The 18,505-nt window shown below is 48.6% G+C and overlaps 2 protein-coding genes and 3 pseudogenes across 5 annotated transcripts; 3 read left to right on the top strand and 2 right to left on the bottom strand.

The window, feature by feature from the left end:
- The first annotated feature begins 613 nt into the window (after window positions 1–613).
- Window positions 614–2,420, top strand: LOC112273834 (phenylalanine ammonia-lyase). The gene has a single exon (XM_024502830.3). It carries the CDS (start codon window positions 627–629, stop codon window positions 2,043–2,045), a length of 1,419 nt encoding a protein of 472 aa, XP_024358598.3. The 5' UTR covers window positions 614–626; the 3' UTR covers window positions 2,046–2,420.
- Window positions 2,421–3,133: 713 nt separating this feature from the next.
- Window positions 3,134–5,563, bottom strand: LOC112273837 (naringenin-chalcone synthase). Its single transcript, XM_024502832.3, has one exon. It carries the CDS (start codon window positions 4,890–4,892, stop codon window positions 3,699–3,701), a length of 1,194 nt encoding a protein of 397 aa, XP_024358600.1. The 5' UTR covers window positions 4,893–5,563; the 3' UTR covers window positions 3,134–3,698.
- Window positions 5,564–6,169: 606 nt separating this feature from the next.
- LOC141044653 (phenylalanine ammonia-lyase pseudogene) lies at window positions 6,170–8,761 on the top strand (annotated as a pseudogene). The gene has a single exon (XR_016499676.1). The product of XR_016499676.1 is annotated as a phenylalanine ammonia-lyase pseudogene (transcript).
- A 1,997-nt stretch (window positions 8,762–10,758) lies between these two features.
- LOC149986705 (phenylalanine ammonia-lyase pseudogene) lies at window positions 10,759–15,286 on the top strand (annotated as a pseudogene). The gene has a single exon (XR_016499680.1). The product of XR_016499680.1 is annotated as a phenylalanine ammonia-lyase pseudogene (transcript).
- Window positions 15,287–15,999: 713 nt separating this feature from the next.
- Window positions 16,000–18,429, bottom strand: LOC149986706 (naringenin-chalcone synthase pseudogene; annotated as a pseudogene). Its single transcript, XR_016499681.1, has one exon. The product of XR_016499681.1 is annotated as a naringenin-chalcone synthase pseudogene (transcript).
- Between the last annotated feature and the right edge of the window lie 76 nt (window positions 18,430–18,505).

Raw genomic sequence — 18,505 nt, forward strand, 5'->3', positions numbered from 1 at the left:
AATATCGCTCAAGACAAATAGAAGAGAGGACTTCATAACAAAGAAAATACTAAGCACAATATTAGTTCAGAAGAAGGTAATCCGTAACTTCTAATATGCTTATATCTTATCAAGAAAAAAGGAGTAATCTACTCTAAATCAAGATTAGACAAAGCTCTGATATTGTAGGTGTACTCTTGTCAATCTGTCAAGGACAAGAACTCGATGAAAAAGCAATTCACACAAGTGAGCCTTCACTCTAAGAAAGGTAAAAAAAATAAAAATAAAAAAGTATGAATATTGAAAGAGAAATTGAAATGGCTATTGCCAAAAGACAAGAAAATTAAAGACCCTTGAAACTAGACTAGAAGCAAGAAAGGAGTTCACAAGAGTATAGAAGGCCTCACACTTCTCTCTATATATACTATCTAACTACGAGCTACATGGTGACGTTCTATAGGACCTCCAATAAGTGTTGACTTTGTAGGACACATGCCTTGACTTACAAGACAAGTTTTTCTATTTGTCGGCCTCATAGATAGCTTAATCTTCAAACTAACAATATGTGTAGTACATAGACAACTTGTTGACCACATTTCTAATCCAAAAACTCAATTAAAGATGCCTTCAAAACCAAAGCAGCGTCAATGAAGCTTTTAGGAAGCTTCCATACTAAATACTACAGAATTAACTTACTTTTATCAACTTATGGTAGTGGATCGTCAGCCACTACCATCATGGTGTTGCTCGCCGAGGTTCTGTCCGCGCTCTTTTGCGAGGTAATGCAGGGCAAGCCCGAATTTGCCGACCCCCTGACTCACAAGCTGAAGCACCACCCCGGACAGATGGAAGCTGCGGCTGTCATGGAGTGGGTGCTGGACGGGAGTTCCTTCATGAAGGCTGCCGCCAAGTTCAATGAGACCGACCCCCTGCGCAAGCCCAAGCAGGACAGATACGCGCTGCGAACTTCCCCGCAGTGGCTGGGCCCTCAGGTGGAGGTCATCCGCAACGCCACCCACGCCATCGAGCGGGAGATCAACTCTGTGAACGACAATCCCATCATCGACGCTGCCAGGGGCATCGCCCTGCACGGCGGCAACTTCCAGGGCACGCCCATCGGCGTGTCTATGGACAACACGCGCCTGGCGCTGGCCGCCATCGCTAAGCTCATGTTCGCACAATTCTCCGAACTTGTGAACGACTACTACAACAACGGATTACCGTCCAATTTGAGCGGGGGACCCAACCCCAGCCTGGATTACGGCATGAAAGGGGCAGAGATCGCCATGGCCTCGTACTTATCTGAGATTAACTACCTAGCCAACCCGGTCACCACCCATGTCCAAAGCGCGGAGCAACACAACCAAGATGTGAACTCACTGGGATTGGTGTCAGCCCGCAAAACGGAGGAAGCCATGGAGATTCTCAAGCTCATGAGCGCCACCTTCTTGGTAGGCTTGTGCCAGGCTGTCGACCTGCGTCATGTCGAAGAGACCATGCAGTCGGCCGTGAAGCAAGTAGTGACACAGGTGGCCAAGAAGACGCTCTTCATGGGCAGCGACGGATCACTGCTGCCATCACGCTTCTGCGAAAAGGAACTACTGATGGTAGTGGATCGTCAGCCGGTGTTCAGCTACATCGACGATTCCACCAGTGATTCATACCCTCTAATGGAGAAACTGCGAGGGGTGCTGGTGAGCCGTGCCTTGAAGAGTGCCGACAAGGAGACCTCCAACGCAGTGTTTAGGCAGATTCCAGTGTTCGAGGCAGAGCTGAAGCTGCAGCTGAGCCGTGTGGTGCCCGCGGTGCGAGAAGCATATGACACAAAGGGACTATCCTCGGTTCCCAACAGGATTCAAGACTGTAGGACGTATCCATTATACAAGCTAGTGCGCGGAGACTTGAAGACGCAGCTCCTGTCCGGGCAGAGGACGGTGTCTCCTGGGCAAGAGATTGAGAAGGTGTTCAATGCCATTTCTGCAGGCCAATTGGTGGCTCCTTTGTTGGAATGCGTTCAAGGCTGGACAGGCACACCAGGGCCCTTCCCCGCTCGCGCCTCTTGCTAGTTGACACTGCTTCACCTCCCAATTTTGTCATCATTCTTCGATTCATCTTCTCGCGTCACATTGACGTTACAATTCATATTGTACATGAGTAGGAACTGCGTCACATTGAAGTTACACTTAATATTGTACATTAGTAGGGACTTGTAGGAGATTCTTGTGTAAATGCTTGAAGTTGAGGTTGTGTGGCGCCTTCACCCTTGACCTCTATTAAGGGCTTAAAGCATAAAGCGCTGCAATCCATGAAGAGTTTTTCAATTGCAATGCGTAGTAGTTGTGTATATATTTCCTAACTTTAGAAGTAGAAGAGGAAGAAAGGTTCCATTGTTTGCAAGCAAAAATGAAAAATGAATAAGAGTTCACTTCAGCAACAACCAAGACATTTACTTGAGTGGTCATGGATTGTTCTAATTTGTTTAGATGTCTTTGAATGTTTAGTGGAGTTTCAAGAGGATGGATGTTTAGCGATTGATGTGATGATCTTCCCTTTATTTTGTGACTTTGCTTTTGTTCTGTCCAAGCTTCCCTATTGGTGCGCCAAATGATCATGAATTTGTTCAGGTATTGGTTAATTTGAATGTTATCATTAGCACAAGATATAGTTGTTTTCAAAACTTTAAGATTAGACAAGATCATGAATTTGCTAGAAGATGATTTTAACCATATATATTATTAACCCAATGTGCTTTACACCATGCCCAAAATTTGGATATTATATTATTCCATGCCCAAGACTTGGATATTATATTGCACCATGTCCAAAATTTGGATATTCCATCACACCATGCCTAATATTTGAATTTTATGTTACACCAAGCCCAAAATGTCTTGAATACCACACCATTTAACATATTCCAACTACATTTGAATTTTGAGAATTTGGTCAAACCGGTGGAGGATTAACTTTCTCAATGACCGACAGACAACAAATCACAGTTTTCATGAATTGTTGGCTGGGGCATGCTACCATGATACCATGAGTTCAATGCAACCAACCAAATAAGAGCCAATTCCTTGCAGACTCTTCTCAGTTTCCAATGCTACAGCAAGAGATTCAAAAGTGACGAGAAACAGCTCAAAGAAACAGTGGGTAGTGTCGAACAATCGCAGCTGAATTAGAGGCTGCAAATATAAAAGCTCAAACGAACACATGGTCCGGAGATTCACCGATGAATTACATTCCTGAATTTCAGATCCATCGGCACAATGCGCACTAGACACTCCCACTTCATCTTCTTCCAACCTAAATTTTCTAAATAAGACTGTACTTCGCACCTCTGATTGCATTGTGACCATACATTGCCAAACTCCTGTCTTCCAGAAATAAATTGAGTGAACAATAAGAACGCTAGGGTAGATGCACTGCCAATTTAGCACAGCGAGAGAAATATACCCACAGGCGCCAGCTCGTTCAGGTTCTGGATACGAAACAGTGGAACCCTAGATTTTAGCGTGTGTAAAGAGCTCGCTGAAGCAAGAACGTTAGGTTGATTCGATAACCTGATTTCGCTTTTAAAATTAAGCGCGAACTCTAGCTCAGGAAGGAATACTATTGAAATTGAATTGCACACTTCTATGCTACGCTATGCAATGCAATAATATGATATGATACAAATTGGTGAGGATGGGGAGTAAAAAGGAGAGGTGGGGTGGAATCTAAGCGGAGTTGGGAGCGGCGCGGAGCACAAGCACTTCCAGTGTCAGTCCTGGTCCGAAGCCAATGAAGAATCCGAACTCGCTGCCCTCGCCCAAAGTGGACGCACCCACCTTCACAGACCTGTGCCGAATCTGATCCAACACAAACAGCACAGAGGCGCTAGACATGTTGCCAAACTCGGACAATATGTCCCTGCTCCCTTGCATCTTGTCCTTCGTCAGCTTCAGCTTCGCCTCCACCTGATCGAGAATGGCTGGACCTCCGGGATGCACCGCCCAGAACATCTCGTTCCATGCCGGTGATCCCACTGGCTTCCTGGCCTCGTTCAAAAACTTCTCGATGTTCTTGGAGATGAGCCCGGGTACATCCTTCATGAGGTGGAAGATGAGCCCTGCTTCGGTGAGATGTCCATCGATGGCTCCGTCACTCTCTGGCAAGATGGTCTCTCCAGCCCAGTGCACTTCGAACAATGGCTTCTCTACCTCAGGCTTGGGGTCGGATCCAACCACGTACACGCCGGCGCCATCGCCGAACAGAGCTGAGCCCACAAGCCCGTCCAAGTGGTTCTCGCTCGGGGCTCGGTATGTGACTGCGGTCACCTCGCTCGCTACTGCCAGCACTCTGGCGCCCTTGTTGTTTTCGGCTAGATCCTTGGCCACTCTGAGCACGGATGCACCGCCGAAACACCCGGTTTGGTACATCATGACACGCTTCACAGTGGGCTTCAGGCCGAGCAGCTTGGCCAGGGCGTGGTCGGCTCCGGGCATGTTGACGCCCGAGGTGGTGGCGAAGACGATGTGGGTAATGTCGGACTTGCGGCCGCCCCATTCCTTGATGGCCCTCTGGGCGGCCTCGGCGGCGAGCTTGGGGACCTGGACGACCACGATGTCGTGGCGGACGTTCAGGGAGGGCTCCATGTACGTGCAGATGCCTGGGTTGGCCTTGAGCACCTCCTCCGTGAGGAACATGTGGCGCTTCCTGATGCCCGACTTGTCACAGATGCGCTTGAATTTGGCCTTCAGGGCTTCCTTCTCGCCGCAATTGGTGATGTTGAAGAAGAAGTCGGGGTACTCACTCTGCAGGAACTCCGCGGGAGGCACCGCAGTGCCGATGCCTAGCACGCAGGCCGGCCCTTCAGCGCGGGGCTGGGCCCTGGGAAGCGCGGCCCTCGTAACATCCCCAGCAGAAGCCATTGGACAACCCCGGTCGATTTCCTCGCTCTAGTTCTCAATCTGTGCTGCCAAACGTATTCCGACTTTGTCTGTTTGCTAATCCTGCAACAAGAGAGGTTGTTCTACGCACCGGATCAGTTATGCTACCAGTTGGGATCTGCGGAGACACCCCACTCTCTGAGTTCGCCACGAGCTAGTTTATTTTCGTAAGTAACTTGAGTACAACGATCGGAGAGATTGCCAGAGAAATGATAGACGGTGTAGTTGGGTGGCGACTTCCGTTTTGAAGCTCGTATCGACCCTGCTATTTCATGCACAGCGTGTGCCCTTTACGAGCATCGCGATGTTGGCACTTTCATCAGGAACTTTCTGTGGAGTCATTGCTGTTGAAAGCGGTTGACCTTTTTTCTGCTTTCACCCCACCACTCTGCTACTCCATGTGTACACATGCCATCTAGAGGCGAGTTTTGAATTTCACAATTGCACGACAATTTTTGAAGTTCGCAATCGAAATTTGCACAGAACTCATGGTCTTGACTTGGCCCTTTGAAATCTTATATTTTGGTCAGTTTTGACATCAGCGAAACGATCCACTCCAGCAGACCAGCGTGACTGGGAGACTCTGAGAGTCAGGCTGAAGACCACGAAGAATCGCAGCGCCTTCGTCTTTCCAAACAAGAACACGCGTCCGACTTTCCTCCAATAGAAACTGGGTCCACCCCAGAGAACCTGCGAATCACCGACAAGAACATGAGGGGAATTGTAGTTTGACCTAGTGTTGAAGTAAACGACAGGCGAACTAAATTTCAACAACCGTGTATCATGAACCAATCTGGAGGACTCTCAACCTTCATGTGGCACCAGGAGGCTCATAGGTCCAGGAAGGGCACCACTTTCAACATTTCATCGCCACCTCGGACTGTTTTCACCGCAATATACCCACCTTTTTGGACTAGGGCCAGCCGCTAGAATACCTTTCGACGGGGAACACCGCGCTCTAGCCAGAGGCATTAGTTGCATAAAGAGCATTCCCCGAATCTCATTAATCTTCACTTCGCCCTGAGGCCCACTCAAGCAGCGAATGCCGGACAGGGCCTGCATCCCACCCTTCAGCAATTGATTCACCTCCCATCTCTTGAAAGATCAGCAAAGCTTGCTACTGCTGCTTGGTTGAGATTGTTTCCTGAAGTAGGCGTTCAGGCACGACTCCGAACTCTCAGTACATCGCAGTCTTGCGTAGCTCCGCGCACCCAGTAGATCTCGACAGATAGCGTAATTGCAGGTCTTCAATACCAACAATGGCACCACGAGCTGGGGAGCTTAATGTCGTCGGATCAGGTGAGCAAATTGATGCGGCATCTTCAGACATGATGCTTGATGACAGCACATCTCCGTACTGCATTGGCCTACTCGGTAATGGAGCAGTTCATGGTGCGGATCCTCTCAACTGGGCCAAGACCGCCAAGGCCATGGAATGCAGCCACCTCGAAGAAATCAAGCGGATGGTCGACACTTACCAAAATGCCACCCAGGTCATGATCGAGGGAGCCACCCTCACTGTACCTCAGGTAGCAGCCATTGCTCGCAGACCTGACGTGCATGTCGTGCTCGATGCTGCCAATGCCAAGAGTAGAGTGGACGAGAGCTCCAACTGGGTGCTCGACAGGATCATGGGCGGAGGTGACATCTACGGCGTTACCACCGGGTTCGGAGCGACCTCTCATCGTCGCACGCAGCAAGGAGTGGAGCTCCAGCGCGAACTCATCCGCTTCCTGAATGCGGGAGTCCTCAGCAAGGGTAACTCCCTGCCATCCGAGACTGCCCGAGCGGCGATGCTAGTGCGTACCAACACGCTGATGCAGGGCTATTCTGGCATCCGCTGGGAGATCCTCCAAGCTATGGAGAAGCTACTCAACGCGCACGTCACCCCCAAGTTGCCCTTGCGGGGTACCATCACGGCATCCGGCGACCTCGTCCCCTTGTCGTATATCGCCGGCCTGCTTACCGGTCGCCCCAATTCCAAAGCCGTCACCGAGGACGGACGAGAGGTTTCCGCGCTGGAGGCCTTGCGCATCGCAGGCGTGGAGAAGCCCTTCGAGCTGGCGCCCAAGGAAGGGCTCGCCCTTGTCAACGGCACCGCAGTCGGTTCCGCCCTCGCTTCCACCGTGTGCTACGATGCCAACATCATGGTGTTGCTCGCCGAGGTTCTGTCCGCGCTCTTTTGCGAGGTAATGCAGGGCAAGCCCGAATTTGCCGACCCCCTGACTCACAAGCTGAAGCACCACCCCGGACAGATGGAAGCTGCGGCTGTCATGGAGTGGGTGCTGGACGGGAGTTCCTTCATGAAGGCTGCCGCCAAGTTCAATGAGACCGACCCCCTGCGCAAGCCCAAGCAGGACAGATACGCGCTGCGAACTTCCCCGCAGTGGCTGGGCCCTCAGGTGGAGGTCATCCGCAACGCCACCCACGCCATCGAGCGGGAGATCAACTCTGTGAACGACAATCCCATCATCGACGCTGCCAGGGGCATCGCCCTGCACGGCGGCAACTTCCAGGGCACGCCCATCGGCGTGTCTATGGACAACACGCGCCTGGCGCTGGCCGCCATCGCTAAGCTCATGTTCGCACAATTCTCCGAACTTGTGAACGACTACTACAACAACGGATTACCGTCCAATTTGAGCGGGGGACCCAACCCCAGCCTGGATTACGGCATGAAAGGGGCAGAGATCGCCATGGCCTCGTACTTATCTGAGATTAACTACCTAGCCAACCCGGTCACCACCCATGTCCAAAGCGCGGAGCAACACAACCAAGATGTGAACTCACTGGGATTGGTGTCAGCCCGCAAAACGGAGGAAGCCATGGAGATTCTCAAGCTCATGAGCGCCACCTTCTTGGTAGGCTTGTGCCAGGCTGTCGACCTGCGTCATGTCGAAGAGACCATGCAGTCGGCCGTGAAGCAAGTAGTGACACAGGTGGCCAAGAAGACGCTCTTCATGGGCAGCGACGGATCACTGCTGCCATCACGCTTCTGCGAAAAGGAACTACTGATGGTAGTGGATCGTCAGCCGGTGTTCAGCTACATCGACGATTCCACCAGTGATTCATACCCTCTAATGGAGAAACTGCGAGGGGTGCTGGTGAGCCGTGCCTTGAAGAGTGCCGACAAGGAGACCTCCAACGCAGTGTTTAGGCAGATTCCAGTGTTCGAGGCAGAGCTGAAGCTGCAGCTGAGCCGTGTGGTGCCCGCGGTGCGAGAAGCATATGACACAAAGGGACTATCCTCGGTTCCCAACAGGATTCAAGACTGTAGGACGTATCCATTATACAAGCTAGTGCGCGGAGACTTGAAGACGCAGCTCCTGTCCGGGCAGAGGACGGTGTCTCCTGGGCAAGAGATTGAGAAGGTGTTCAATGCCATTTCTGCAGGCCAATTGGTGGCTCCTTTGTTGGAATGCGTTCAAGGCTGGACAGGCACACCAGGGCCCTTCCCCGCTCGCGCCTCTTGCTAGTTGACACTGCTTCACCTCCCAATTTTGTCATCATTCTTCGATTCATCTTCTCGCGTCACATTGACGTTACAATTCATATTGTACATGAGTAGGAACTGCGTCACATTGAAGTTACACTTAATATTGTACATTAGTAGGGACTTGTAGGAGATTCTTGTGTAAATGCTTGAAGTTGAGGTTGTGTGGCGCCTTCACCCTTGACCTCTATTAAGGGCTTAAAGCATAAAGCGCTGCAATCCATGAAGAGTTTTTCAATTGCAATGCGTAGTAGTTGTGTATATATTTCCTAACTTTAGAAGTAGAAGAGGAAGAAAGGTTCCATTGTTTGCAAGCAAAAATGAAAAATGAATAAGAGTTCACTTCAGCAACAACCAAGACATTTACTTGAGTGGTCATGGATTGTTCTAATTTGTTTAGATGTCTTTGAATGTTTAGTGGAGTTTCAAGAGGATGGATGTTTAGCGATTGATGTGATGATCTTCCCTTTATTTTGTGACTTTGCTTTTGTTCTGTCCAAGCTTCCCTATTGGTGCGCCAAATGATCATGAATTTGTTCAGGTATTGGTTAATTTGAATGTTATCATTAGCACAAGATATAGTTGTTTTCAAAACTTTAAGATTAGACAAGATCATGAATTTGCTAGAAGATGATTTTAACCATATATATTATTAACCCAATGTGCTTTACACCATGCCCAAAATTTGGATATTATATTATTCCATGCCCAAGACTTGGATATTATATTGCACCATGTCCAAAATTTGGATATTCCATCACACCATGCCTAATATTTGAATTTTATGTTACACCAAGCCCAAAATGTCTTGAATACCACACCATTTAACATATTCCAACTACATTTGAATTTTGAGAATTTGGTCAAACCGGTGGAGGATTAACTTTCTCAATGACCGACAGACAACAAATCACAGTTTTCATGAATTGTTGGCTGGGGCATGCTACCATGATACCATGAATTCAATGCAACCAACCAAATAAGAGCCAATTCCTTGCAGACTCTTCTCAGTTTCCAATGCTACAGCAAGAGATTCAAAAGTGACGAGAAACAGCTCAAAGAAACAGTGGGTAGTGTCGAACAATCGCAGCTGAATTAGAGGCTGCAAATATAAAAGCTCAAACGAACACATGGTCCGGAGATTCACCGATGAATTACATTCCTGAATTTCAGATCCATCGGCACAATGCGCACTAGACACTCCCACTTCATCTTCTTCCAACCTAAATTTTCTAAATAAGACTGTACTTCGCACCTCTGATTGCATTGTGACCATACATTGCCAAACTCCTGTCTTCCAGAAATAAATTGAGTGAACAATAAGAACGCTAGAGTAGATGCACTGCCAATTTAGCACAGCGAGAGAAATATACCCACAGGCGCCAGCTCGTTCAGGTTCTGGATACGAAACAGTGGAACCCTAGATTTTAGCGTGTGTAAAGAGCTCGCTGAAGCAAGAACGTTAGGTTGATTCGATAACCTGATTTCGCTTTTAAAATTAAGCGCGAACTCTAGCTCAGGAAGGAATACTATTGAAATTGAATTGCACACTTCTATGCTACGCTATGCAATGCAATAATATGATATGATACAAATTGGTGAGGATGGGGAGTAAAAAGGAGAGGTGGGGTGGAATCTAAGCGGAGTTGGGAGCGGCGCGGAGCACAAGCACTTCCAGTGTCAGTCCTGGTCCGAAGCCAATGAAGAATCCGAACTCGCTGCCCTCGCCCAAAGTGGACGCACCCACCTTGATAATGTGTATCGATATCATAGTCTATCAGATGATATCGTATCGGATCGAGGAACCCAGTTTGTGTCAAAGTTTTGGAAATCTCTTTTTGAGATATTGAAGGTGGATATCAAGCTTTCTTCGGCATTTCATCCTCAAACGGACGGCCAAACAGAACGGGTGAATCAAGTTTTAGAGCAATATTTACGTTGCACCATCAACTATCAACAAGATGATTGGGCCGCATATCTACCGCTAGCCGAGTTCGCATATAACAACACCCTTCATGCGTCAACTCAACAAACGCCATTCTTTTCCAATTATGGATACCATCCAAAGCTTGACTTATGGAGTTCGTCAACGATTAACAATCCGGCAGCTGAAGGATTGGTGAAGGAGCTTTCGCAACTTCAAACTACATTGAAGCTTCAATTGTAAACTGCCCAAGAATCTTACAAGGCGTCCGTGGACAAATTTCAGAATCAGGCACCTAAATTCACGATTGGAGACAAAGTTTGGCTGCTTCGACGAAATATTAAGACCAAGCGGCCATGTGAGAAATTGGACTATCGGAGATTGGGACCATTTGTTATCCAGAAGCAGATCAATCCTGTAGCGTATCGTCTGGAGTTACCAGCTACTATGAAGGTACATCCTGTCTTTCATGTTTCTTTGTTGGAGCCTTATCGAAAATCGTCTTTTCCTGGAAGAGTATAATGTCCACCACCTAGCATAGAAATAGAGAACCACAAAGAATACGAGGTGGAAAAGGTCCTGGATTCACGACAAAGACGGGGTAAATTAGAATACTTTGTGCATTGGAGCGGTTACGATATTAATGAACGAATATGGGAGCCGACCAAAAATCTCGCGAATGCGCCGCAAAAGGTACAGGAGTTTCATCGACGATATCCTGAGAAACCCAAGCCGGTTCGACGATAGCTTCTTACTGAAGCTTGCTCATCCAGAAAACAGAAAAGAAGAGAGAGCACCACCAAAATCCATAGTTGATGTAGTCATTCTCTCCAAGATAGCGTAGAACTTTGTTAGTAGCCCAAGTTTGTTCTTATTGTTTTAGCCTTTGAATATGGATAGCTAAGATACTACACTTGTCATGTCATCTCAAGCAACTAGCTCACGAAGACGACCGCGAGATGAAGAATCGCCTGCACCACGACGACGTCGAAGGATTCTGAGCAACAAATCGCTGGTGATTGTATTTGAGGTCGAGCCTGCCTACAATGGTCAGCTAGAAGGAGTGTTTGTAGGACAATTTCACAATGAAGACACGGAGGTTCAAACTGGGTCAGAAGTTGAAGGCGTGGGCCACTACCGTTGGCTTCAAGGACCATTGAATCACTTGCCTCGTGAACAACAATTGGAGTTCATAGCAGAGGTTATGCGACAGATCTTCATTTTCTTGCGTTGGTATTGACTGACGATAACATTGCTTCTCGGAGACCTCGAAGCTAAAGGAGGAGGTGATGTTAGGGACATAGTCCTTAGACCTTTTTAGAGACAAGTTTCTAGAACCTTCTAGAAAGAAGTCTCTAGAAACTTCCAGAAGATTCTTTGAATATTTTCTTAGAATATTCTTTAAAGATTTCCTAAAGATTCTATGAAGATTCCCTAAAGATTCCCTTAGAAGGCTCTAGAAGATTCTTAGAATATTCTAGTAGATTCTAGGAAGTTACTTGAGAAGCTTCATAGCTCTTGGGTAGTTGCTCGAGAAGCTTCATAGTTCTTGGGAAGCTTCTTGATGCGCTTCCTTAGAACCATAGGCCAGTAGTATATATAGGAGTCGAGGCTGAAGAGTTCTTCAGTCTCGACAACACATCTCTTGAAGCTCTAGCTCAATCCTCTTGGCGTTGCTCTTGTACTCATCTGATAATCTAGTTCTTGTCATTTCTTCTTGAACTTCTTGTTTAGATTTCTTGTTTGTATTTTTGGTCCGTGACATAAAGAACATTCTACATCAACATATTGAAGAATCGTTGGCGCATGTCGGAGGATGCACAGATTCAGGGAGGATAGATGTCATGATATAACACGATTAATAGATGAAAGAGTGTGGAGATTATTATAATTTAAGAGATCTTAGTTCAAAGTATTAGAACAAATTATCTTAGAAATATAGTTAATAGCCAAAGGGATAGAAAAATTAAAAGGTATCAATGCTGCCTTTTAGAAAGGTGATTTCTACTTACTTTGTAGTACCATAAGTAAGGCAAATCAAAGTAGATTGAGAAAATAAATCATATAGGAATCTTTAGAAGAAAGTTAAGAGTAAATTCTAGAAAAAAATTACTTAGAAAAACTAGATATTGATACCCGGAGAGACCCGGTTATGAACCAGGGTGGAAATCAGACCTTGAGGCACAAAACCGAGTCTTGACGACGACTCCGGGACTCTTTGGCAGATCAGAGAGTGGGGTTGGAGAGAAGGTTGGATAGAATTTCTATGGGCGTTGATTTTGGGTGATTTGGAGTTGATATGAATTTGTAAGAGCTTTGCAAAGTTGAGTTATTTTTCGGATGACTTGGGTTTTATGAAATAAAATGGGGTTTATGTTTTGAGTGATTTCGAGAGTTTTGTTGCAGATCTATAGGTGAATTTTTTTGATGAATACATGTTGTGAATTTGAGCTTGATCTAATAATTGAACTGAGAGATATTGAGGTTTAAGTGAGTCATGGTGCGGATCCTCTCAACTGGGCCAAGACCGCCAAGGCCATGGAATGCAGCCACCTCGAAGAAATCAAGCGGATGGTCGACACTTACCAAAATGCCACCCAGGTCATGATCGAGGGAGCCACCCTCACTGTACCTCAGGTAGCAGCCATTGCTCGCAGACCTGACGTGCATGTCGTGCTCGATGCTGCCAATGCCAAGAGTAGAGTGGACGAGAGCTCCAACTGGGTGCTCGACAGGATCATGGGCGGAGGTGACATCTACGGCGTTACCACCGGGTTCGGAGCGACCTCTCATCGTCGCACGCAGCAAGGAGTGGAGCTCCAGCGCGAACTCATCCGCTTCCTGAATGCGGGAGTCCTCAGCAAGGGTAACTCCCTGCCATCCGAGACTGCCCGAGCGGCGATGCTAGTGCGTACCAACACGCTGATGCAGGGCTATTCTGGCATCCGCTGGGAGATCCTCCAAGCTATGGAGAAGCTACTCAACGCGCACGTCACCCCCAAGTTGCCCTTGCGGGGTACCATCACGGCATCCGGCGACCTCGTCCCCTTGTCGTATATCGCCGGCCTGCTTACCGGTCGCCCCAATTCCAAAGCCGTCACCGAGGACGGACGAGAGGTTTCCGCGCTGGAGGCCTTGCGCATCGCAGGCGTGGAGAAGCCCTTCGAGCTGGCGCCCAAGGAAGGGCTCGCCCTTGTCAACGGCACCGCAGTCGGTTCCGCCCTCGCTTCCACCGTGTGCTACGATGCCAACATCATGGTGTTGCTCGCCGAGGTTCTGTCCGCGCTCTTTTGCGAGGTAATGCAGGGCAAGCCCGAATTTGCCGACCCCCTGACTCACAAGCTGAAGCACCACCCCGGACAGATGGAAGCTGCGGCTGTCATGGAGTGGGTGCTGGACGGGAGTTCCTTCATGAAGGCTGCCGCCAAGTTCAATGAGACCGACCCCCTGCGCAAGCCCAAGCAGGACAGATACGCGCTGCGAACTTCCCCGCAGTGGCTGGGCCCTCAGGTGGAGGTCATCCGCAACGCCACCCACGCCATCGAGCGGGAGATCAACTCTGTGAACGACAATCCCATCATCGACGCTGCCAGGGGCATCGCCCTGCACGGCGGCAACTTCCAGGGCACGCCCATCGGCGTGTCTATGGACAACACGCGCCTGGCGCTGGCCGCCATCGCTAAGCTCATGTTCGCACAATTCTCCGAACTTGTGAACGACTACTACAACAACGGATTACCGTCCAATTTGAGCGGGGGACCCAACCCCAGCCTGGATTACGGCATGAAAGGGGCAGAGATCGCCATGGCCTCGTACTTATCTGAGATTAACTACCTAGCCAACCCGGTCACCACCCATGTCCAAAGCGCGGAGCAACACAACCAAGATGTGAACTCACTGGGATTGGTGTCAGCCCGCAAAACGGAGGAAGCCATGGAGATTCTCAAGCTCATGAGCGCCACCTTCTTGGTAGGCTTGTGCCAGGCTGTCGACCTGCGTCATGTCGAAGAGACCATGCAGTCGGCCGTGAAGCAAGTAGTGACACAGGTGGCCAAGAAGACGCTCTTCATGGGCAGCGACGGATCACTGCTGCCATCACGCTTCTGCGAAAAGGAACTACTGATGGTAGTGGATCGTCAGCCGGTGTTCAGCTACATCGACGATTCCACCAGTGATTCATACCCTCTAATGGAGAAACTGCGAGGGGTGCTGGTGAGCCGTGCCTTGAAGAGTGCCGACAAGGAGACCTCCAACGCAGTGTTTAGGCAGATTCCAGTGTTCGAGGCAGAGCTGAAGCTGCAGCTGAGCCGTGTGGTGCCCGCGGTGCGAGAAGCATATGACACAAAGGGACTATCCTCGGTTCCCAACAGGATTCAAGACTGTAGGACGTATCCATTATACAAGCTAGTGCGCGGAGACTTGAAGACGCAGCTCCTGTCCGGGCAGAGGACGGTGTCTCCTGGGCAAGAGATTGAGAAGGTGTTCAATGCCATTTCTGCAGGCCAATTGGTGGCTCCTTTGTTGGAATGCGTTCAAGGCTGGACAGGCACACCAGGGCCCTTCCCCGCTCGCGCCTCTTGCTAGTTGACACTGCTTCACCTCCCAATTTTGTCATCATTCTTCGATTCATCTTCTCGCGTCACATTGACGTTACAATTCATATTGTACATGAGTAGGAACTGCGTCACATTGAAGTTACACTTAATATTGTACATTAGTAGGGACTTGTAGGAGATTCTTGTGTAAATGCTTGAAGTTGAGGTTGTGTGGCGCCTTCACCCTTGACCTCTATTAAGGGCTTAAAGCATAAAGCGCTGCAATCCATGAAGAGTTTTTCAATTGCAATGCGTAGTAGTTGTGTATATATTTCCTAACTTTAGAAGTAGAAGAGGAAGAAAGGTTCCATTGTTTGCAAGCAAAAATGAAAAATGAATAAGAGTTCACTTCAGCAACAACCAAGACATTTACTTGAGTGGTCATGGATTGTTCTAATTTGTTTAGATGTCTTTGAATGTTTAGTGGAGTTTCAAGAGGATGGATGTTTAGCGATTGATGTGATGATCTTCCCTTTATTTTGTGACTTTGCTTTTGTTCTGTCCAAGCTTCCCTATTGGTGCGCCAAATGATCATGAATTTGTTCAGGTATTGGTTAATTTGAATGTTATCATTAGCACAAGATATAGTTGTTTTCAAAACTTTAAGATTAGACAAGATCATGAATTTGCTAGAAGATGATTTTAACCATATATATTATTAACCCAATGTGCTTTACACCATGCCCAAAATTTGGATATTATATTATTCCATGCCCAAGACTTGGATATTATATTGCACCATGTCCAAAATTTGGATATTCCATCACACCATGCCTAATATTTGAATTTTATGTTACACCAAGCCCAAAATGTCTTGAATACCACACCATTTAACATATTCCAACTACATTTGAATTTTGAGAATTTGGTCAAACCGGTGGAGGATTAACTTTCTCAATGACCGACAGACAACAAATCACAGTTTTCATGAATTGTTGGCTGGGGCATGCTACCATGATACCATGAGTTCAATGCAACCAACCAAATAAGAGCCAATTCCTTGCAGACTCTTCTCAGTTTCCAATGCTACAGCAAGAGATTCAAAAGTGACGAGAAACAGCTCAAAGAAACAGTGGGTAGTGTCGAACAATCGCAGCTGAATTAGAGGCTGCAAATATAAAAGCTCAAACGAACACATGGTCCGGAGATTCACCGATGAATTACATTCCTGAATTTCAGATCCATCGGCACAATGCGCACTAGACACTCCCACTTCATCTTCTTCCAACCTAAATTTTCTAAATAAGACTGTACTTCGCACCTCTGATTGCATTGTGACCATACATTGCCAAACTCCTGTCTTCCAGAAATAAATTGAGTGAACAATAAGAACGCTAGGGTAGATGCACTGCCAATTTAGCACAGCGAGAGAAATATACCCACAGGCGCCAGCTCGTTCAGGTTCTGGATACGAAACAGTGGAACCCTAGATTTTAGCGTGTGTAAAGAGCTCGCTGAAGCAAGAACGTTAGGTTGATTCGATAACCTGATTTCGCTTTTAAAATTAAGCGCGAACTCTAGCTCAGGAAGGAATACTATTGAAATTGAATTGCACACTTCTATGCTACGCTATGCAATGCAATAATATGATATGATACAAATTGGTGAGGATGGGGAGTAAAAAGGAGAGGTGGGGTGGAATCTAAGCGGAGTTGGGAGCGGCGCGGAGCACAAGCACTTCCAGTGTCAGTCCTGGTCCGAAGCCAATGAAGAATCCGAACTCGCTGCCCTCGCCCAAAGTGGACGCACCCACCTTCACAGACCTGTGCCGAATCTGATCCAACACAAACAGCACAGAGGCGCTAGACATGTTGCCAAACTCGGACAATATGTCCCTGCTCCCTTGCATCTTGTCCTTCGTCAGCTTCAGCTTCGCCTCCACCTGATCGAGAATGGCTGGACCTCCGGGATGCACCGCCCAGAACATCTCGTTCCATGCCGGTGATCCCACTGGCTTCCTGGCCTCGTTCAAAAACTTCTCGATGTTCTTGGAGATGAGCCCGGGTACATCCTTCATGAGGTGGAAGATGAGCCCTGCTTCGGTGAGATGTCCATCGATGGCTCCGTCACTCTCTGGCAAGATGGTCTCTCCAGCCCAGTGCACTTCGAACAATGGCTTCTCTACCTCAGGCTTGGGGTCGGATCCAACCACGTACACGCCGGCGCCATCGCCGAACAGAGCTGAGCCCACAAGCCCGTCCAAGTGGTTCTCGCTCGGGGCTCGGTATGTGACTGCGGTCACCTCGCTCGCTACTGCCAGCACTCTGGCGCCCTTGTTGTTTTCGGCTAGATCCTTGGCCACTCTGAGCACGGATGCACCGCCGAAACACCCGGTTTGGTACATCATGACACGCTTCACAGTGGGCTTCAGGCCGAGCAGCTTGGCCAGGGCGTGGTCGGCTCCGGGCATGTTGACGCCCGAGGTGGTGGCGAAGACGATGTGGGTAATGTCGGACTTGCGGCCGCCCCATTCCTTGATGGCCCTCTGGGCGGCCTCGGCGGCGAGCTTGGGGACCTGGACGACCACGATGTCGTGGCGGACGTTCAGGGAGGGCTCCATGTACGTGCAGATGCCTGGGTTGGCCTTGAGCACCTCCTCCGTGAGGAACATGTGGCGCTTCCTGATGCCCGACTTGTCACAGATGCGCTTGAATTTGGCCTTCAGGGCTTCCTTCTCGCCGCAATTGGTGATGTTGAAGAAGAAGTCGGGGTACTCACTCTGCAGGAACTCCGCGGGAGGCACCGCAGTGCCGATGCCTAGCACGCAGGCCGGCCCTTCAGCGCGGGGCTGGGCCCTGGGAAGCGCGGCCCTCGTAACATCCCCAGCAGAAGCCATTGGACAACCCCGGTCGATTTCCTCGCTCTAGTTCTCAATCTGTGCTGCCAAACGTATTCCGACTTTGTCTGTTTGCTAATCCTGCAACAAGAGAGGTTGTTCTACGCACCGGATCAGTTATGCTACCAGTTGGGATCTGCGGAGACACCCCACTCTCTGAGTTCGCCACGAGCTAGTTTATTTTCGTAAGTAACTTGAGTACAACGATCGGAGAGATTGCCAGAGAAATGATAGACGGTGTAGTTGGGTGGCGACTTCCGTTTTGAAGCTCGTATCGACCCTGCTATTTCATGCACAGCGTGTGCCCTTTACGAGCATCGCGATGTTGGCACTTTCATCAGGAACTTTCTGTGGAGTCATTGCTGTTGAAAGCGGTTGACCTTTTTTCTGCTTTCACCCCACCACTCTGCTACTCCATGTGTACACATGCCATCTAGAGGCGAGTTTTGAATTTCACAATTGCACGACAATTTTTGAAGTTCGCAATCGAAATTTGCACAGAACTCATGGTCTTGACTTGGCCCTTTGAAATCTTATATTTTGGTCAGTTTTGACATCAGCGAAACGATCCACTCCAGCAGACCAGCGTGACTGGGAGACTCTGAGAGTCAGGCTGAAGACCACGAAGAATCGCAGCGCCTTCGTCTTTCCAAACAAGAACACGCGTCCGACTTTCCTCCAATAGAAACTGGGTCCACCCCAGAGAACCTGCGAATCACCGACAAGAACATGAGGGGAATTGTAGTT

Source organism: Physcomitrium patens, chromosome 21 (genome assembly GCF_059467195.1).
Source record: "Physcomitrium patens ecotype Gransden chromosome 21, ASM5946719v1, whole genome shotgun sequence".
Classification (NCBI taxonomy): Eukaryota; Viridiplantae; Streptophyta; class Bryopsida; order Funariales; family Funariaceae; genus Physcomitrium; species Physcomitrium patens.